The 21424-nt window shown below is 45.1% G+C and overlaps 1 protein-coding gene across 2 annotated transcripts in view; it reads left to right on the top strand.

The window, feature by feature from the left end:
• The window catches only part of LOC126295368 (uncharacterized), a 203166-nt gene extending 188804 nt beyond the window's left edge, over window positions 1-14362 (top strand). For both annotated transcript variants that reach the window (XM_049987848.1, XM_049987849.1), the window contains exons 4-5: window positions 2549-2737; window positions 14079-14362. In XM_049987848.1, the coding sequence (XP_049843805.1) occupies window positions 2549-2737; window positions 14079-14246 (357 nt within the window). In that variant the 3' untranslated portion in view covers window positions 14247-14362. The remainder of the gene's footprint in view (window positions 1-2548; window positions 2738-14078) is intronic.
• Window positions 14363-21424: the final 7062 nt, after the last annotated feature.

Here is a 21424-nt window from a genome sequence, read left to right as displayed (position 1 = left end):
AGGTGAGCGCCATAATCAGGACTGCATACGACCGAGGCACACAGGGCCAACACCCGGCATCATGGTGTGGGGAGCGATCTCCTACACTGGCCGTACACCTCTGGTGATCGTCGAGGGGACACTGTCAGTGCACGGTACATCCAAACCGTCATCGAACCCATCGTTCTACCATTCCTAGACCGGCAAGGGAACTTGGCATTCCAACAGGACAATGCACGTCCGCATGTATCCCGTGCCATCCAACGTGCTCTAGAAGGTGTAAGTCAACTACCCTGGCCAGCAAGATCTCCGGATCTGTCCCCCATTGAGCATGTTTGGGACTGGATGAAGCGTCGTCTCACGTGGTCTGCACGTCCAGCACGAACGCCGGTCCAACTAAGGCACCAGGTGGAAATGGCATGGCAAGCCGTTCCACAGGACTACATCCAGCATCTCTACGATCGTCTCCATGGGAGAATAGCAGCCTGCATTGCTGCGAAAGGTGGATATACACTGTACTAGTGCCGACATTGTGCATGCTCTGTTGCCTGTGTGTATGTGCCTGTGGTTCTGTCAGTGTGATCATGTGATGTATCTGACCCCAGGAATGTGTCAATAAAGTTTCCCCTTCCTGGGACAATGAATTCACGGTGTTCTTATTTCAATTTCCAGGAGTGTACGTTCGCAGCACTCCCTTGGATCCAAGGGATTCCTTCGTCAATTATCTATGAATACCAAACAATGAATGCTGGTCTCTAGTTTGACTCGACCAGAGGTGGGAATCCTTCTATACGTCGGTTAGGGGGCCTGAAGATGGCGTAATATATCGCTGAAACTGGTTGCTGAATAAAATAACAATTGGAAATTTAGACAGCTGGAAGGTGTTTTGATTCGCCATTCTGTACTCAACGTCCGAGGTCCTTCAACCATCTGTATAAAGATGGACATAGACTTACACTATGTGATCAACAGTATCCGGACACCGTCAAGAAACAGATATTTTTCATATTAGGTGTGTTGTGCTGCCACCTACTGCCAGGTGCTCCATATCAGCGACCTCAGTAGTGATCAGATATCGTGAGAGAGCAGGATGGGGCGCTCTGCGGAACTCATGGACTTGGAACGTGATCAGGTGACTGGGTTCCACTCGTCACATACGTCTCTACGCGAGAATTCCACACTTCTAAGCATCCCTAGGTCCACTGTTTCTGATGTGATAGTAAAGTGGAAACGTGAAGGGACACGTATAGCACAAAAGCGTACAGGCCGGCCTCGTCTGCTGACTGACAGAGACCGCCGACAGTTTAAGAGGGTCATAATGTGTAATAGGCAGACATCTATCCAGGCCGTCAGATAGGAATCCTAAATTGCATCAGGATCCACTGCAAGTACTATGACAGTTAGGTGGGAAGTGAAAAAACTTGGATTTCGTGGTCCAGCCGCTCCTCATAAGCCACACATCACGCTGATAAATGCCAAACGACGCCTTGCTTGGTGTAAGGAGCGTAAACATTGCACGATTGAACAGTGGAAAAACGTTGTGTGGAGTGACGAATCACGGTACACAATGTGGCGATCCGAAGGCAGTGTGTGGGTGTGGCGAATGTCCAGTGAAGGTCATCTGCCAGTGTGGGTAGTGCCAACAGTAAAATTCGGAGGCAGTTATGGTGTGGTCATTTGTTTCGTGGAGGGGGCTTGCACCCCTTTTTGCTTTTCGTGGCACTATCACAGCAAAGCCTACATCGATGTTTTATGCACAATCTTGCTTCCCACCGTTGAAGAGCAATTCCGGGATGGCGACTTCATCTTTCAACAAGATCGAGCACCTGTTCATAATGCACGGGCTGTGGCGGAGTACTTACATGACAGTAACACCCCTGTAATGGACTGGCGTGCACAGAGTCCAGACCTGATCACGTAGAACACCTTTGGGATGTTTTGGAACGCCGATTTCGTGTCAGGCCTCACCGAACGATATCGATACCTCCCTGAGTGGAGCACTCTGTGAAGAATGGGCTACCATTCCCCAAGAAACCATCCAGCACGTGACTGAACCTACGCCTGCGAGAGTGGAAGCTGTCACCGAGGCCAAGGGTGAGCCAACACCATACTAAATTCTAGCATTACCGATGGAGGGCGCCACGAACTTGTAAGTTATTTTCAGGCATGTGTCCGGATACTGTTGATCAGAGAGTGTAGCTGTGCTTGTTTCTTCGCATTTCCAGCTCACAGCTCAGCAGCTTTGGAAGGGATGGAATGTCCCTGATTGATCTATTACTCAGGCGGCATCCCGTGCCTAGTCAATATTTGGAGTCACCGAGCTCTTCTATCTGAGCAATTCTGCTGTTGCTGCTTCTCTACTGAGGACACAATACTCCCTAACCTCTTTATAAATGTGGGTCCGCCGCTCATGACATCTAATGGCCAACTTCACTTTACATAGGGCGGGAGGGGGGGGGGGGTGTCCAGATGCTCTCTATCACATAGTGTGGAATGTATATTGTAATGCTAACTCAGTAAGGAGTGTCTGTTTGTGGAGCTAGCCCGGCACGCCACCACTTTGCCGCAGAGCTACCAGCCGCTTTGCCAGACGCAGAGGAACCGGGTGGAGCTGAACGACGGCGTGTACGAGTACCGACCGCCACACTACCACGAGGTGCTGTGCCGGCAGGCCGCGGCCGCCAGCCAGGAGCAGCAGCAGGAGCGCGAGGCCGCAGACGTGCTCAGCCTGCGCGCCAGCTCCGTCGTCACCAAGCAGGTAACGCACCGGGTGCCCAGTCTCTGTGGCCACTACACTGCTCTCATCTGAACACTCCCATTCTTCAAGTGGGTTCCATAAGGGGGCACCATCGGGCTCTAGACATCCTCAGTGGTCCAACTCCAAGTCACCAAGCAGGTAACGCACCGCACACCCAGTCTCTGTGGCCACTACACTGCTCTCATCTGAACACTTCCATTCTTCAAGTGGGTTCTATAAGGAGGCACCATCGGGCTCTAGACATCCTCAGTGGTCCAACTCCAAGTCACCAAGCAGTTAACGCACCGCACACCCTGTCTCTGTGGCCACTACACTGCTCTCATCTGAACACTTCCATTCTTCAAGTGGGTTTCATAAGGGGGCACCATCGAGCTCTAGACATCCTCAGTGGTCCATCTCCAAGTCAGCAAGCAGGCAACGCACTGGGTGCCAAGTGTATGGGGTGTTACAGTGGACTACATTGCTCTTATCTGAACTCTCCAGTTCTTAAAGTGGATTTCATAAGGGGGAACACAAGGCTGTAGACATCCTCAGTGGCCCATCTGCACAGTCAGCAAGCAGGCAACACACTGGGCGCCAAGTGTCTGGGGTGTTCCGGTGGGCCTCTATACTGCTCTCATCTGAACTCTCCCATTCTTAAAGTGGGTTTCATAACAGGGCACCACCGGGCTGTAGACATTCTCAGTGGCTCAACTCCACAGTCATAAAACAGGTAGTGCACTGGGCGCCAAGTCTCTATGCTGTTACAGTGGACCTCTACATTGCTCTCATCTCAACTGTCTCATTCTCAAAGTGGGTTTCATAAGGGGGGAACACCAGGCTGTGGACATCCTCAGTGGTCCAGCTCGACAGTCAGCAAGCAGGCAATGGACCGGGCGCCAAGCCTCTGGGTTGTTCCAGTGGACCTCTACACTGCTGTCATGTGAACTCTCCCATTCTTGAACTGGGTTTCATAAGAAGGGACCACTGCGCTGTAGACATCCTCAGTGGCTCAGCGCCACAGTCAGAAAACAGGTAATGCACTGGGCGCCAATCTCTATGGTGTTCGAGTGGGCATCTACACTACTCTCATCTGAACTCTCTGATTCTTAAGTCGGTTTCATAATGGGGCACAACCGGGCTGTAGACATCCTCAGTGGCCCAGCACCACAGGCAGCAAGCAGTCAATGCTCTGGGTGCCAAGTCTCTGGGGTGTTCCAGTGGAACTCTACACAGCTCTTATGTGAACTGTCCCATTCTTAAAGTGGGTTTCATAACAGGGCACCACCGGGCTGTAGACATTCTCAGTGGCTCAACTCCACAGTCATAAAACAGGTAGTGCACTGGGCGCCAAGTCTCTATGCTGTTACAGTGGACCTCTACATTGCTCTCATCTCAACTGTCTCATTCTCAAAGTGGGTTTCATAAGGGGGGAACACCAGGCTGTGGACATCCTCAGTGGTCCAGCTCGACAGTCAGCAAGCAGGCAATGCACCGGGCGCCAAGCCTCTGGGTTGTTCCAGTGGACCTCTACACTGCTGTCATGTGAACTCTCCCATTCTTGAACTGGGTTTCATAAGAAGGGACCACTGCGCTGTAGACATCCTCAGTGGCTCAGCGCCACAGTCAGAAAACAGGTAATGCACTGGGCGCCAATCTCTATGGTGTTCGAGTGGGCATCTACACTACTCTCATCTGAACTCTCTGATTCTTAAGTCGGTTTCATAATGGGGCACAACCGGGCTGTAGACATCCTCAGTGGCCCAGCACCACAGGCAGCAAGCAGTCAATGCTCTGGGTGCCAAGTCTCTGGGGTGTTCCAGTGGAACTCTACACAGCTCTTATGTGAACTGTCCCATTCTTAAAGTGGGTTTCATAACAGGGCACCACCGGGCTGTAGACATTCTCAGTGGCTCAACTCCACAGTCATAAAACAGGTAGTGCACTGGGCGCCAAGTCTCTATGCTGTTACAGTGGACCTCTACATTGCTCTCATCTCAACTGTCTCATTCTCAAAGTGGGTTTCATAAGGGGGGAACACCAGGCTGTGGACATCCTCAGTGGTCCAGCTCGACAGTCAGCAAGCAGGCAATGGACCGGGCGCCAAGCCTCTGGGTTGTTCCAGTGGACCTCTACACTGCTGTCATGTGAACTCTCCCATTCTTGAACTGGGTTTCATAAGAAGGGACCACTGCACTGTAGACATCTTTAGTGGCTCAGCTCCATAGTCAGAAAACAGATAATGCACTGGGCGCCAAGTCGCTGTGGTGTTCCTCTGGACTACACTGCTCTCATCTGAACTCTCCCATTCTTAAAGTGGGTTTCATAACGAGGCGCCCACCAGGTTGTAGACATGCTCGGTGGTCCAGCTCTATAGTCAGAAAGAAGGTTGTGGGCCGGTCTAGCTCTCACAGTCTCAAGGATGCAGCATGACAGACAACGGGATGTTTTCTTTACATTCCTCGGGTCTCAAATCTCTCTTTAACGTCTCCCATCCCTAATATACAGGGTGGTCCATTGATAGTGACTGGGCCAAATATCTCACGAAATAAGCGTCCAAGGAGAAAACTACACAGAACCAAACTCGTCTAGCTTGAAGGGGGAAACCAGATAGCACTGTGTTTGGCCCGCTAGATGGCGCTGCCATAGGTCAAACGGATATCAACTGCGTTTCTTTTTTAAAATAAGAACCCCCATTTTTATTACATATTCGTGTAGTACCCTAGGAAATATGAATGTTTTAGTATGACCCCTTTTTTAGCTTTGTGATAGATGGCGCTGTAATAGTCACAAACGTGTAAGTACGTGGTATCACATAACATTCCGCCAGTGCGGACGGTATTTGCTTCGTGATACATTACCCATGTTAAAATGGGCCGTTTAACAATTGCGGAAAAGGTCTATATCGTGTTGATGTATGGCTATTGTGATCAAAATGCTCAACGGGCGTGTGCTATGTATGCTACTCGGTATCCTGGACGACATCATCCAAGGGTCCAGACCGTTCACCGGATAGTTGCGGTATTTAAGGAAACAGGAAGTGTTTGACACATGTGAAACGTCTACCACGACCTGCAACAAATGATGATGCCCAAGTAGGTGTTTTAGCTGCTGTCGAGGCTAATCCGCACATCGGTAGCAGACAAATAGCGCGAGAATCGGGAATCTCAAAAACGTCGCTGTTTAGAATGCTACATCAACATCGATTGCACACGTACCATATTTCTATGCACCAGGAATTGCAAGGCGACAACTTTGAACGTCGTGTTCAGTTCTGCCACTGGGCACAAGAGAAATTACGGGACGATGAAAGATTTTTTGCACGCGTTCTATTTAGCGACGAAGCGTCATTCACCGACAGCACATTGTCAATGCATGTGCGAACATTACAGAAGGTGAACTATTTGCTGTTGAGAGGAATGTCGTTACACGTATTGCCAAATGCATTGAGGTTGACAGACATCATTTTGAGCATTTATTGCATTAATGTGGTATTTACGGGTAATGACGCTGTAACACCATGCGTTCTCAGAAAAGATATGTTCATAAAGGTACATGTATCACATTGGAACAACCGAAATAAAATGTTCAAATGTACCTACGTTCTGTATTTTAATTTAAAAAACCTACCTGTTACCAATTGTTCGTCTAAAATTGCGAGCCATATGTTTGTGACTATCATAGCGCCATCTATCACAAAGCGAAACAAGTGGTCCAACTAAAACATTCATATTTCTTTACGTACTACACGAATATGTAGTAAAAAACGGGGGTTCCTATTTAAAAAACGCAGTTGATATCCGTTTGACTTATGGAAGCGTCATCTAGCAGGCCAACCGTAGCGCCATCTGGTTTCCCCCTTCAAGCTAGACAAGTTTCGTTCTTTGCAGTTTTTCATTTGATGCGTATTTTGTGAGATATTTGGCCCGGTCACGATCAATCGAGCACCCTGCATACCAAGCTTCAAAGCAAATGGACGTTCCGTGAAGCACATTAAAAGACTACCTCAACAGAAATGTGAAAGACAGTCCTAAATTAGAAAGGCCATTTGCTCTAACGCCAGAAGTTGAGACAGAACTATGCAACTACATTAAGAATTGGGTTTGTGGTTGACAGTTATGATGGTAAGAAAAGTGGCATACGAATTAACGCAAATGGGCCACCCCGTATATATGCACAAATTGTATTTATATTACATGTGCCCAGTATTTTGCATCCTCCAAGGCGCTTGGAGTGGCTTTCAGGAGATCATTCTTCGTACAGGATGTAGGGCGCAATGGGCACTCAAGCATGTAGCTTGTGGTTTGTCCTTGTCCCCAATCACAGGCCGTATCTTCTGCTATGAAGCCCCCTGTCTGCAGGTTGTCTCTGGGTCGTCTAACTCCTGACCGTAGTCTGTATAAAGGGTTCCACACCAGCCAGCTCTCATTGTGCTGAGGTGGTAGTTCTTCAGCTTCTGGCGTCCATCTGCGCAGGTGAGACGCCAGCCTTGCCTTCTCTGGTGAAACGGTGAGCTTCTCGGACGTCCTCAGGTAGCTCTTTCGTGGGCTCAGCCGTTGCTGTGGATGGGCGCTGTCCTGTTCCACTTCTAGTCTCTCCTTGGTGGCAGCCATTGCTCTGCTGGCGCTTTTCCAGCCATGTGGTAAAGCGTATCAGTTGGGGTAGGTCTTAAGCAACCTGTGATCAACCTGCAGGTTTCGTTGAGAGCAGTGTCTACTTGTCTGGCATGAGATAACCTGTACCAGACTGGGGAAGCATATTCGGCAGTAGAAAAGCACAGTGCCATTGCAGAGGAGCGAATAGTTTGTGGATGTGAGCCCGCTCTGTCCCCGCTAGTTTGCGAATTAGGTTGTTTCGAGTGGAGATTTTCATTTTGGTGTCCTTTGAGTGAGTTTCGAATATCAGAGCTCTGTCGAGAGTGACTCCGAAGTATTTAGGGGCTTGATGATGCTGGAGTTGGACGCCTGACCATTGAATATGAAGCTCCCGATTAGCTCCGCTGTTCCTTAAATGAAAGGCACACACTTGTCTTCGAACAGTTTGGTCTGAGTTGGTTCCGATTGTAGCAGCTTGACAGTGTTCTAAGCGCAGTTGTCAGATTTCTCTCCACTGTTTCAAAGCAGGAGCTCTGCGTAGCAAGGGCTAGGTCATCTGCGTATAAGAATCTCGTTATGCAAGGGGTCAGTGGTTGGTCGTTGGTATAAATGTTGAAGAGAAGTGGAGCCAAGACGCTTCCCTGAGGCAGAACATTTTTCTGCGCTCTCCACTGACTGCATTGTCCTCAAAATTCAACAAAAAAACCTGCGGTTTTGGAGGAGGGTGCTGATTAGTCTAACGAGGTGGACATTCTTGATTTTATTGTATAGTTTTGCACGGAGTAACCGATGTTGGACAGGATCATAAGCTGCTGTGAGATCCACGAAGACACGCCCGTTACTTGTCGGGTTTCAAAGCCATCCTCTATAAACTGGGTGAGATTCAGAAGTTGCCCTGTGCAGCTTCTGTTTTCGGTCGAAATCCTGTTGTTTTTGTCGGTAGCACCGAGATCCGATCGTTGCTGTTGTTGTTGTCTTCAGTCCTGAGACTGGTTTGATGCACCTCTCCACGCCGTACAATAAAACTGCATGCCCTCGGGAAACATTACGGCTGTAGTTTCCCCTTGCTTTCAGCCGTTCGCAGTGCCAGTACAGCAAGGCCGTTTTGGTTATTGTTACAAGACCAAATCAGTCAATCATCCAGACTGTTGCCCCTGCAACTACTGAAAAGGCTGCTGCCCCTCTTCAGGAACCACACGTTTGTCTGGCCTCTCAACAGATACCCCTCCGTTGTGGTTGCACCTACGGTACAGCCATCTGTATTGCTGAGGCACGCAAGCCTCCCCACCAACGACAAGGTCCATGTTTCATGGGGGTAGGATCTCCGATGCATCGGCATTTCCCCTCACAAGTCTCCGCCCACCAGAAAGACCAATCATGTCACTTAGATTTTTGTTGACCAGTCCAGCGACTGTTTTTTAAGAATGCCGATGTGGAGAAATGGCTCCAAAGTTGCGTTAAATTTATTTTTTTAACGCATCTGGTGCGCTGTTACTTCACATCCGGACCCTTGTTTGAAATAACAGCCCCCCCCCCCCCCCCGCCAGTGCATTGGGACTTCTTGTTTGTGTCACCTATACTTGCTTCATACAGTCAAAGAGAAATACTGGATGAGATGAAAGCTCAAAAAGAAGTAAGACTCCTTCTTGCAGTGAAAGTAAAATTATGTTCTACCACAATCTGAAAAGAAACGATTTCAAAAATATATCAAAATTGCGAAAAAAAGTATAACTTAAAATATTGGCAATCGATATTTCCTTCTCGAAATCGGATATCGATATATCGTTGGAAAAAGTATCGCCGTCATAGACTGAAGAGCGAAAGAAACTGGCACACCTACCTAATATCGTGTAGGCCCAGCGCGACTGCGCAGAAGTGCCGCAACACCACATGGCGTGGACTCGGCTAAGTCTGAAGTGGTGACGGAAGGAATTGACACCATGAATCCCATAGGGCTCTCCATAAACCCGTAAGAGTATGAAGGGGTGGAGATCTCTTCTGAATTGCATATTCCAAGACATCCCAGATATGCATAATAATGTGTTTAAAGTCAGAAGAGTGCTGCTGGAGCCACTCTGTAGCAGTAATGGACGTGTGGAGTGTCGCATTGTCCTGCTGGAATTGCCCACGTCCTCCGGAATGCACAATGGACATGAATGGATGCATCTGATCAGACAGAACTCTTACGTACGTGTCACCTGTCAGAGTCGAATGTAGACGTATCAGGGGTCCCGTATCGCTCCAACTGCACACGCCTCACACCATTACAGAGCCTCCACCAGCTTGAACAGTCCCCTGCTGACATGCAGGGTCCACGGATTCATGAGGTTGTCTCCAGACCCGTACACGTCCAGCCACTCGATACAATTTGAAACAAGACTCGTCCCACCAGGCAACATGTTTCCAGTCATCAAGAGCCCAAAGCGTTGACTGGCCCAGGGGATGCGTGAAGCTTTGTGTCGTGCAGTCATCAAGGGTACACGAGTGGGCCTTCGGCTTCAAAAGCCCATATCGGTGACGTTTCGTAGAATGTTATTGGAACAAATAAGCCCTCGGTCACAAATATTAAGTCAAAATTGACCTGGTTTCGACGCTACTATGAGCACCGTCTTCAGAATTAGACTAACTGTTCTAAAATATATTGGGTTAATAGTACATTAATGAAATTAAAGTTTGTACTGACCGGAAAAGATACAGTGCTTACAAGTCACATATTAAAAAAGATCTGAGCCGGAAAGGCGACGTCATGGACAGTTGTGAGATGGCGAGCCGCTAAGGGCTGCTCTTACTGTGAACAAGGGTGCAACGAGACTGAGGTGCCCACGTTAGAAAGTGTGGGCCATCTAGTAGCCGCAGAAACAGCTAGGCTACTGTACATTCAAAATTAGATCTACCACGCTAAACACCTCATGCACTGAAATTAACTCAAAAAAAACGTTTTTCTATTCCTTTCATAGCACCCATTTCCTATCAGATTCAGCGCATGCCTCGCAACAAATACAACTGCAATGTTGCCTTCTCTAGTAAACCTAAAGAGAAACTTCATTCATAATTTGAAATCCATTCGCTCCCCTACAGAAAGTTCTGGCGTTTATAAGATCATCTGCGATACCTGGTCCTCCTATTATATAGAACAAACCGGACGTGCTTTCACCTCCACATATAAAGAACATCTTTTGAGAAAGAACGGCACCAGTCCCCTAAATTCGTCCTTTGCCGATCATCTCTTAATTACTGGACACGTTCCTAAAGCCACAGGCGATAATAATATTCTGCATACCGAAAAGAAGAGGCGTAGGTTAGATGTCTTAGAAGAATTGTAGATTTTCAAACATCTCACTCGTCATGATGGCCACATTCTCAACGAACAGCTGCAGCAGAGAAATAAAAACTTTTTTGACTGTATAAAGCCATTGCTTGATCTTTGATTCAGATTTCCTCATGCAGTTTACCGAAATGTTGCTTTCCTGCCACATCTTTGCTGTTTTCTTGTATCTCATAAATAACGTTTTTTACATTACAAAATGTATCTCTATATAAAGCAGATAAATATGTAACTTCATCCTGTTATTATTAATGCTTACGTTATGCCTGAATCAGCTTTATCACAATTTCATGAGTCTAATTTTGAATGTACAGTAGCCTAGTTGTTTCTGCGGCTGGCTTCTAGATGGCGCTCGTACCAACACCGTGTTTACTGTCCCACACTTTCTAACGTGGGCACCTCAGTCTTGTTGTAACCCTTGTTCACAGTACGAGTAGCCCTTAGCGGCTCGCCATCTCACAACTGTTCATGAGGTCTCCTTTCCGGCTCAGATCATTTTTAATATGTGACCTGTAAGTACTGCATCTTTTCCAGTCAGTACAAACTTTAATTTCATTAATGTACTATTAACCCAATATGTTTTAGAACAGTTGGTTCAATTCTGAAGACGACGGTCATAGTAGCGTGGAAACCAGGTCAATTTTGACTCAATATTTGTCAGCGAGGGCTTATTTGTTACAACATAATTCTGACTCAGTCTCTGAACCTTAGCAGCTGTGTTCCAAGTTTTCGTAGAATGGTTCGCACACTGACACTTGTTACTGACCCAGGATTGAAATCTCCAGCAATTTGTGGACGGGGTGCACTTCTGTCACATTGAACGACTCTGTTCAGTCGTCGTCGGTTCCGCTCTTGCAGGATCCATTTCCGGCCGCAGCGACTGATGTTTTACCAGATTCCTTGTATTCAGAGAACGCTCATATGTAGAAAAGTTCATAAAGTTTGACTGTGTTGTACCCAGGGAAAATCCGCACTTCATCGCTACCTCGGCGACGCCGATGATAACACCACGTTCAGACTCACCGAAATCTTGATAACCTGCCATTGTAGCAGGAGTAACTGATCTAACGACTGCGCCAGACACTCGCTGTCTTACATCGGCTTTGCCGACCGCAGCGCCGAATTCTGCCTGTTTACGTATCTCTGTATTTGAATACGCATGCCTATACCAGTTTCTTTGGCGCTCCAGTGCAGATATTTTATCGACGGCCCTGGTCAGATTACGCTGATACAATAGCTCCCTACTTAGCACTCATATACAACCGCTCAGTCACTGATAGATCTGTACCTACAGATTGGAAAATTGCGCAGGTCGCACCAGTGTTTAAGAAGGGTAGTAGGAGTAATCCATTTAACTAGAGACCTATATCATTGACGTCGGTTTGCAGTAGGGTTTTGGAGCATATACTGCATTCAAACATTATGAATCACCTCGAAGGGAACGATCTATTGATGCGTAATCAGCATGGTTTCAGAAAACATCGCTCTTGTGCAATGCAGCAAGAAGTAATGGCCACTATCGACAGGCGATCTCAGGTTGATTCCGCATGTCTAGATTTCCGGAAAGCTTTTGACACCGTTCCTCACATGCGACTTCTAATCAAGCTGCGGGCTTATGGGGTATCGTCTCAGTTGTGCGACTGGATTCGTGATTTCCTGTCAGGAAGGTCGCAGTTCGTAGCAATAGACCGCAAATCGTCGAGTAAAACTGAAGTGATATCAGGTGTTCCACAGGGAAGCGTCCTGGGACCTCTGCTGTTCCCGATCTACTGTATATAAATGACCTGGGTGACAATCTGAGCAGTTCCCTTAGGTTGTTCGCAGATGATGCTCTAATTTACCGTCTAGTAAGGTCATCTGAAGACCAGTATCAGTTGCAAAGCAATTTAGAAAAGATTGCTGTACGGTGTGGCAGGTGGCAGTTGACGCTAAATAACGAAAAGTGTGAGGTGATCAACATGAGTTCCAAAGGAAATCCGTTGGAATTGGGTTACTCGATAAATAGTACAATTCTCAAGGCTGTCAATTCAACTAAGTACCTGGGTGTAAAAATTACGAACAACTTCAGTTGGAATGACCACATAGATAATATTGTAGGGAAGGCGAGCCAAAGGTTGCGTTTCATTGACAGGACACTTGGAAGATGCAACAAGTCCACTAAAGAGACAGCTTACACTACACTCGTTCGTCCTCCGTTAGAATATTGCTGCGCGGTGTGGGATCCTTACCAGGTGGGATTGACGGGGGACATCGAAAGGACGCAAAAAAGGGCAGCTCGTTTTGTATTATCACGTAATAGGGGAGAGAGTGTGGCAGATATGATACGCGAGTTGGGACGGAAGTCATTAAACCGAAGATGTTTTTCGTCCAGGCGAGATCTATTTACGAAATTTCAGTCACTAACTTTCGCTTCCGAATGCGAAAATATTCTGTTGAGCCCAGCCTACATAGGTAGGAATGATCATCAAAATAAAATAAGAGAAATCGGAGCTCGAACAGAAAGGTTTAGGTGTTCGTTTTTCCCGCGCGCTGTTCGGGAGTGGAATGGTACAGAGATAGTATGATTGTGCCAGAATGAGATTTTCGCTCTGCAGCGGAGTGTGCGCTGATATGAAACTTCCTGGCAGATTAAAACTGTGTACCCCACCGAGACTCGAACTCAAGACCTTTGCCTTTAGCGGGCAAGTGCTCTACCATCTGAGCTACCGAAGCACGACTCACGCCCTGTCCTCACAGCTTTACTTCTGCCAGTACCTCGTCTGCTACCTTCCAAACTTAACAGAAGCGCTTCTGCGAACCTTGCAGAACTAGCACTCCTGAAAGAAAGGATATTGCGGAGACATGGCTTAGCCACAGCCTGGGGGATGTTTCCAGAAAGAGATTTTCACTCTGCAGCTGATATGAAAGTTCCTGGCTGATTAAAGCTGGAGGGAGACGAGATACTGGCAGAAGTAAAGCTGTGATGACAGGGCGTGAGTCGTGCTTGGGTAGTTCAGTAAGTAGAGCAGTTGCCCGCGAGAGGCAAAGGTCCCGAGTTCGAGTCTCGGTCCGGCACACAGTTTTAATCTGCCAGGAAGTTTCAGTATGATCGTGGTTCGATGAGCCCTCTGCCAGCACTTAAATCTGAATTGCAGGGTAATCATGTACACCGAGCGAGGTGGCGTAGTGGCTAGCACACTGGCCTCGCATTCGGGAGGACGACGGTTCAATCCCGCGTCCGGCCATCCTGATACAGGTTTTCCGTGATTTCCCTAAATCTCTCCAGGCAAATGCCGGGATGGTTCCTCTGAAAGGGCACGGCCGACTCCCTTCCCCGTCCTTCCCTAATCCGACGAGACCTCGCAGTTTGGTCTCTCCCCCCGAACAACCCCCAGTAATGACGTAGATGCAGGTGTAGATGGTGCTGAGGGCGGAGGTGAGGCGGCTGTGGTCGGTGTTGCAGATGTGCGTGCACCCGGGCTTCACGTGCGTGCAGCGCTACCAGAAGGTGTGGCTGACGCGCCGCCGCTACGAGTCCAGCTGCTGGGAGATGGTGACTCGCACCGTGCCCTCCGGCTGCGAGTGTATGTGGCCCGAGAACCGCTTCGGCGACATCTCGCGCCACTACTGACGCCGACGTGGACGCCGCTCCGGACGCGTCGGGCGCTGAGCGTGTCGCCGGACACTCTGCTCGCGTAGCGTCCCGGCACTGTACCTGCTAGTCTCAATAAACTCCGTGCAAGCTCACCTGGTCGCCTCTCGTCTCTCTCTCTCTCCCCACCTCCCCACACTCCCTCACGTCCTGTCTCGTGCGAGACAAACTCCCTCGACGCAGGACCTCCATTTGTACAGATGGCTCTAAGACGAATGACGGTGTCGGGTGTTCTTTTACTGTCGGGGCCCACAGTTTCAAATACCGGCTCCGTGGCCGCTGTTCGATCTTCACAGCTGAAATATTTGCCCTCTGCCGGGCTGTTCTTTACATCCGCCGTCACCGACATTCTGCTTACGTCATCTGTTCCGATTCCCTGAGCGCCATCCAGAGCCTCAGTGAACCGTATCCGGTTCCCCCTTACGTGTACCAGATCCCATCACTTATAACACTACCGTCTCCAACTGCTGTACCATAACCTTAAAGTTGTAGGCAGGTCGTCAAATAAAACTATCTTGTTAAACCAATTATGGTATAAAGCAACAGAGCCATGTTACCCTCTGAGAGGAATTTTGTTATGTTGACCGTGTTGTACCCAACAGAGGTGGCTTGTCGGAAATCAAAGTCAGAATTACGTAAATACAGGGCTATTACAAATGATTGAAGCGATTTCATAAATTCACTGTAGCTCCATTCATTGACATATGGTCACGACACACTACAGATACGTAGAAAAGTTCATAAAGTTTGACCGTGTTGTACCCAACAGAGGTGGCTTGTCGGAAATCCAAGTCAGAATTACGTAAATACAGGGCTATTACAAATGATTGAAGAGATTTCATAAATTCACTGTAGCTCCATTTATTCACGTATGATCAGACACACCACAGATACGTAGAAAAGTTCATAAAGTTTGACCATGTTGTACCCAACAGAGGTGTCTTGCCGGAAATCAAAGCCAGAATTACGTAAATACAGGGCTATTACAAATGATTGAAGCGATTTCATAAATTCACTGTAGCTCCATTCATTGACATATTGTCACGACACACTACAGATACGTAGAAAGGTTCATAAAGTTTGACCATGTTGTACCCAACAGAGGTGGCTTGCCGGAAATCAAAGTCAGGATTACGTAAATACAGGGCTATTATAAATGATTGAAGCGATTTCATAAATTCACTGTAGCTCCATTCATTAAGATATGGTCACGACACACTACAGATACGTAGAGAAGTTCATAAAGTTTGACCATGTTGTACCCAACAGAGGTGGCTTGTCGGAAATCAAAGTCAGAATTACGTAAATACAGGGCTATTACAAATGATTGAAGCGATTTCATAAATTCACTGTAGCTCCATTCATTGACATATTGTCACGACACACTACAGATACGTAGAAAAGTTCATAAAGTTTGACCGTGTTGTACCCAACAGATGTGGCTTGTCGGAAATCAAAGTCAGAATTACGTAAATACAGGGCTATTACAAATGATTGAAGCGATTTCATAAATTCACTGTAGCTCCATTCATTGACATATTGTCACGACACACTACAGATATGTAGAAAAGTTCATATAGTTTGACCGTGTTGTACACAAAAGAGGTGGCTTGCCGGAAATCAAAGCCAGAATTACGTAAATACAGGGCCATTACAAATGATTGAAGCGATTTCATAAATTCACTGTAGCACCATTCGTTGACATATGGTCACGACACACTACAGATACGTAGAAAAGTTCATAAAGTTTGACCGTGTTGTACCCAACAGAGGTGGGTAGTCGGAAATCAAAGTCAGAATTACGTAAATACAGGGCTATTATAAATGATTGAAGCGATTTCATAAATTCACTGTAGCTCCATTCATTAAGAAATGGTCACGACACACTACAGATACTTAGAAAAGTTCATAAAGTTTGACCCTGTTGTACCCAACAGAGGTGGCTTGTGGGAAATCAATGTCAGAATTACGTAAATACAGGGCTATTACAAATGATTGAAGCGATTTCATAAATTCACTGCAGCTCCATTCATTGACATATGGTCACGACACACTACAGATACGTAGAACAGTTCATAAAGTTTGACCCTGTTGTACCCAACAGAGGTGGCTTGTTGGAAATCAAAGTCAGAATTACGTAAATACAGGGCTATTACAAATGATTGAAGCGATTTCATAAATTCACTGCAGCTCCATTCATTGACATATGGTCACGACACACTACAGATACTTAGAAAAGTTCATAAAGTTTGACCCTGTTGTACCCAACAGAGGTGGCTTGTGGGAAATCAATGTCAGAATTACGTAAATACAGGGCTATTACAAATGATTGAAGCGATTTCATAAATTCACTGCAGCTCCATTCATTGACATATGGTCACGACACACTACAGATACGTAGAACAGTTCATAAAGTTTGACCCTGTTGTACCCAACAGAGGTGGCTTGTTGGAAATCAAAGTCAGAATTACGTAAATACAGGGCTATTACAAATGATTGAGGCGATTTCATAAATTCACTGCAGCTCCATTCATTGACATATGGTCACGACACACTACAGATACGTAGAAAAGTTCATAAAGTTTGACCATGTTGTACCCAATAGAGGTGGCTTGTCGGAAATCAAAGTCAGAATTACGTAAATAGAGGGCTATTATAAATGATTGAAGCGATTTCATAAATTCACTGTAGCTCCATTCATTAAGATATGGTCACGACACACTACAGATACGTAGAAAAGTTCATAAAGTTTGACCCTGTTGTACCCAACAGAGGTGGCTTGTCGGAAATCAAAGTCAGAATTACGTAAATACAGGACTATTACAAATGATTGAAGCGATTTCATAAATTCACTATAGCTCCTTTCATTGACATACTGTCACAACACACTACAGATACATAGAACATTTCATAAAGTTTGACCATGTTGTACCCAACAGGGGTGACTTGTGAGAAATCAAAGTCAGAATTACGTAAATACAGGGCTATTACAAATGATTGAAGCGATTTCATAAATTCACTATAGCTCCATTCATTGACATATGGTCACGACACACTACAGATACATAGAAAATTTCTGAAAGTTTGACCGTGTTGTTCCCAACAGAGGTGGCTAGTCGGAAATCAAAGTCAGAATTACGTAAATACAGGGCTATTATAAATGATTGAAGCGATTTCATAAATTCACTGTAGCTCCATTCATTGACATATGGTCACGACACACTACAGATACGTAGAACAGTTCATAAAGTTTGACCCTGTTGTACCCAACAGAGGTGGCTTGTGGGAAATCAAAGTCAGAATTACGTAAATACAGGGCTATTACAAATGATTGAAGCGATTTCATAAATTCACTTTAGCTCCATTCATTGACATATGGTCACGACACACTACAGATACGTAGAAAAGTTCGAAAAGTTTGACCATGTTGTACCCAATAGAGGTGGCTTGTCGGAAATCAAAGTCAGAATTACGTAAATACAGGGCTATTATAAATGATTGAAGCGATTTCATAAATTCACTGTAGCTCCATTCATTAAGATATGGTCACGACACACTACAGATACGTAGAAAAGTTCATAAAGTTTGACCCTGTTGTACCCAACAGAGGTGGCTTGTCGGAAATCAAAGTCAGAATTACGTAAATACGGGGCTATTATAAATGATTGAAGCGATTTCATAAATTCACTGTAGCTCCTTTCATAAAGATATGGTCACGACACACTACAGATACGTAGAAAAGTTCATAAAGTTTGACCCTGTTGTACCCAACAGAGATGGCTTGTCGGAAATCAAAGTCAGAATTACGTAAATACAGGACTATTACAAATGATTGAAGCGATTTCATAAATTCACTATAGCTCCTTTCATTGACATATTGTCACAACACACTACAGATACATAGAACATTTCATAAAGTTTGACCATGTTGTACCCAACAGGGGTGGCTTGTGAGAAATCAAAGTCAGAATTACGTAAATACAGGGCTATTACAAATGATTGAAGCGATTTCATAAATTCACTGTAGCTCCATTCATTGACATATGGTCACGACACACTACAGATACGTAGAAAAATTCATAAAGTTTGACCGTGTTGTACCCAACAGATGTGGCTTGTCAGAAATCAAAGTCAGAATTACGTAAATACAGGGCTATTACAAATGATTGAAGCGATTTCATAAATTCACTGTAGCTCCATTCATTAAGAAATGGTCACGACACACTACAGATACTTAGAAAAGTTCATAAAGTTTGACCCTGTTGTACCCAACAGAGGTGGCTTGTGGGAAATCAATGTCAGAATTACGTAAATACAGGGCTATTACAAATGATTGAAGCGATTTCATAAATTCACTGCAGCTCCATTCATTGACATATGGTCACGACACACTACAGATACGTAGAAAAGTTCATAAAGTTTGACCCTGTTGTACCCAACAGAGGTGGCTTGTGGGAAATCAATGTCAGAATTACGTAAATACAGGGCTATTACAAATGATTGAAGCGATTTCATAAATTCACTGCAGCTCCATTCATTGACATATGGTCACGACACACTACAGATACGTAGAACAGTTCATAAAGTTTGACCCTGTTGTACCCAACAGAGGTGGCTTGTGGGAAATCAAAGTCAGAATTACGTAAATACAGGGCTATTACAAATGATTGAAGCGATTTCATAAATTCACTGCAGCTCCATTCATTGACATATGGTCACGACACACTACAGATACGTAGAAAAGTTCATAAAGTTTGACCATGTTGTACCCAATAGAGGTGGCTTGTCGGAAATCAAAGTCAGAATTACGTAAATAGAGGGCTATTATAAATGATTGAAGCGATTTCATAAATTCACTGTAGCTCCATTCATTAAGATATGGTCACGACACACTACAGATACGTAGAAAAGTTCATAAAGTTTGACCCTGTTGTACCCAACAGAGGTGGCTTGTCGGAAATCAAAGTCAGAATTACGTAAATACGGGGCTATTATAAATGATTGAAGCGATTTCATAAATTCACTGTAGCTCCTTTCATAAAGATATGGTCACGACACACTACAGATACGTAGAAAAGTTCATAAAGTTTGACCCTGTTGTACCCAACAGAGGTGGCTTGTCGGAAATCAAAGTCAGAATTACGTAAATACAGGACTATTACAAATGATTGAAGCGATTTCATAAATTCACTATAGCTCCTTTCATTGACATATTGTCACAACACACTACAGATACATAGAACATTTCATAAAGTTTGACCATGTTGTACCCAACAGGGGTGGCTTGTGAGAAATCAAAGTCAGAATTACGTAAATACAGGGCTATTACAAATGATTGAAGCGATTTCATAAATTCACTATAGCTCCATTCATTGACATATGGTCACGACACACTACAGATACATAGAAAATTTCTGAAAGTTTGACCGTGTTGTTCCCAACAGAGGTGGCTAGTCGGAAATCAAAGTCAGAATTACGTAAATACAGGGCTATTATAAATGATTGAAGCGATTTCATAAATTCATTGTAGCTCCATTCATTGACATATGGTCACGACACACTACAGATACGTAGAAAAGTTCATAAAGTTTGACCGTGTTGTACACAACAGAGGTGGCTTGTCGGAAATCAAAGTCAGAATTCCGTAAATACACAGCTACTACAAATGATTGAAGCGATTTCAGAAATTCACTGTAGCTCCATTCATTAAGATATGGTCACGACACACTACAGATACGTAGAAAAGTTCATAAAGTTTGACCCTGTTGTACCCAACAGAGGTGGCTTGTGGGAAATCAAAGTCAGAATTACGTAAATACAGGGCTATTATAAATGATTGAAGCGATTTCATAAATTCACTGTAGCTCCATTCATTGACATATGGTCACGACACACTACAGATACGTAGAAAAGTTCATAAAGTTTGACCGTGTTGTACACAACAGAGGTGGCTTGTCGGAAATCAAAGTCAGAATTCCGTAAATACACAGCTACTACAAATGATTGAAGCGATTTCAGAAATTCACTGTAGCTCCATTCATTAAGATATGGTCACGACACACTACAGATACGTAGAAAAGTTCATAAAGTTTGACCCTGTTGTACCCAACAGAGGTGGCTTGTGGGAAATCAAAGTCAGAATTACGTAAATACAGGGCTATTACAAATGATTGAAGCGATTCCATAAATTCACTATAGCTCCATTCATTGACATATGGTCACGACACACTACAGATACGTAGAAAAGTTCATAAAGTTTGACAGTGTTGTACCCAACAGAGGTGGCTTGTGGGAAATCAAAGTCAGAATTACGAAAATACCGGGCTATTACAAATGATTGAAGCGATTTCATAAATTCACTGTAGCTCCATTCATTGACATATGGTCACGACACACTACAGATACGTAGAAGAGTTCATAAAGTTTGACCCTGTTGTACCCAACAGAGGTGGCTTGTCGGAAATCAAAGTCAGAATTACGTAAATACAGAGCTATTACAAATGATTGAAGCGATTTCATAAATTCACTGTAGCTCCATTCATTGACATATGGTTACGACACACTACAGATACAAAGGAAAGTTCGTAAAGTTTGACCGTTTTGTACCCAACAGAGGTGGCTTGTCGGAAATCAAAGTCAGGATTACGTAAATACAGGGCTATTATAAATGATTGAAGCGATTTCATAAATTCACTGTAGCTCCATTCATTGACATACGGTCACGACACACTACAGATACGTAGAAAAGTTCATAAAGTTTGACGGTGTTGTACCCAACAGAGGTGGCTAGTCGGAAATCAAAGTCAGAATTACGTAAATACGGGGCTATTATAAATGATTGAAGCGATTTCATAAATTCACTGTAGCTCCATTCATTGACATATAGTCACGACACACTACAGATACGTAGAGAAGTTCATAAAGTGTGACCATGTTGTACCCAACAGAGGTGGCTTGTGGGAAATCAAAGTCAGAATTACGTATATACAGGGCTATTACAAATGATTGAAGCGATTTCATAAATTCACTATAGCTCCATTCATTGACATATGGTCACGACACACTACAGATACGTAGAAAAGTTCATAAAGTTTGACAGTGTTGTACCCAACAGAGGTGGCTTGTGGGAAATCAAAGTCAGAATTACGTAAATACAG

Source organism: Schistocerca gregaria, chromosome 11, assembly GCF_023897955.1.
Source record: "Schistocerca gregaria isolate iqSchGreg1 chromosome 11, iqSchGreg1.2, whole genome shotgun sequence".
Classification (NCBI taxonomy): Eukaryota; Metazoa; Arthropoda; class Insecta; order Orthoptera; family Acrididae; genus Schistocerca; species Schistocerca gregaria.
The sequence above is the reverse complement of the archived record's forward strand: the minus strand, read 5'-3'. Positions and strand labels throughout refer to the sequence as shown.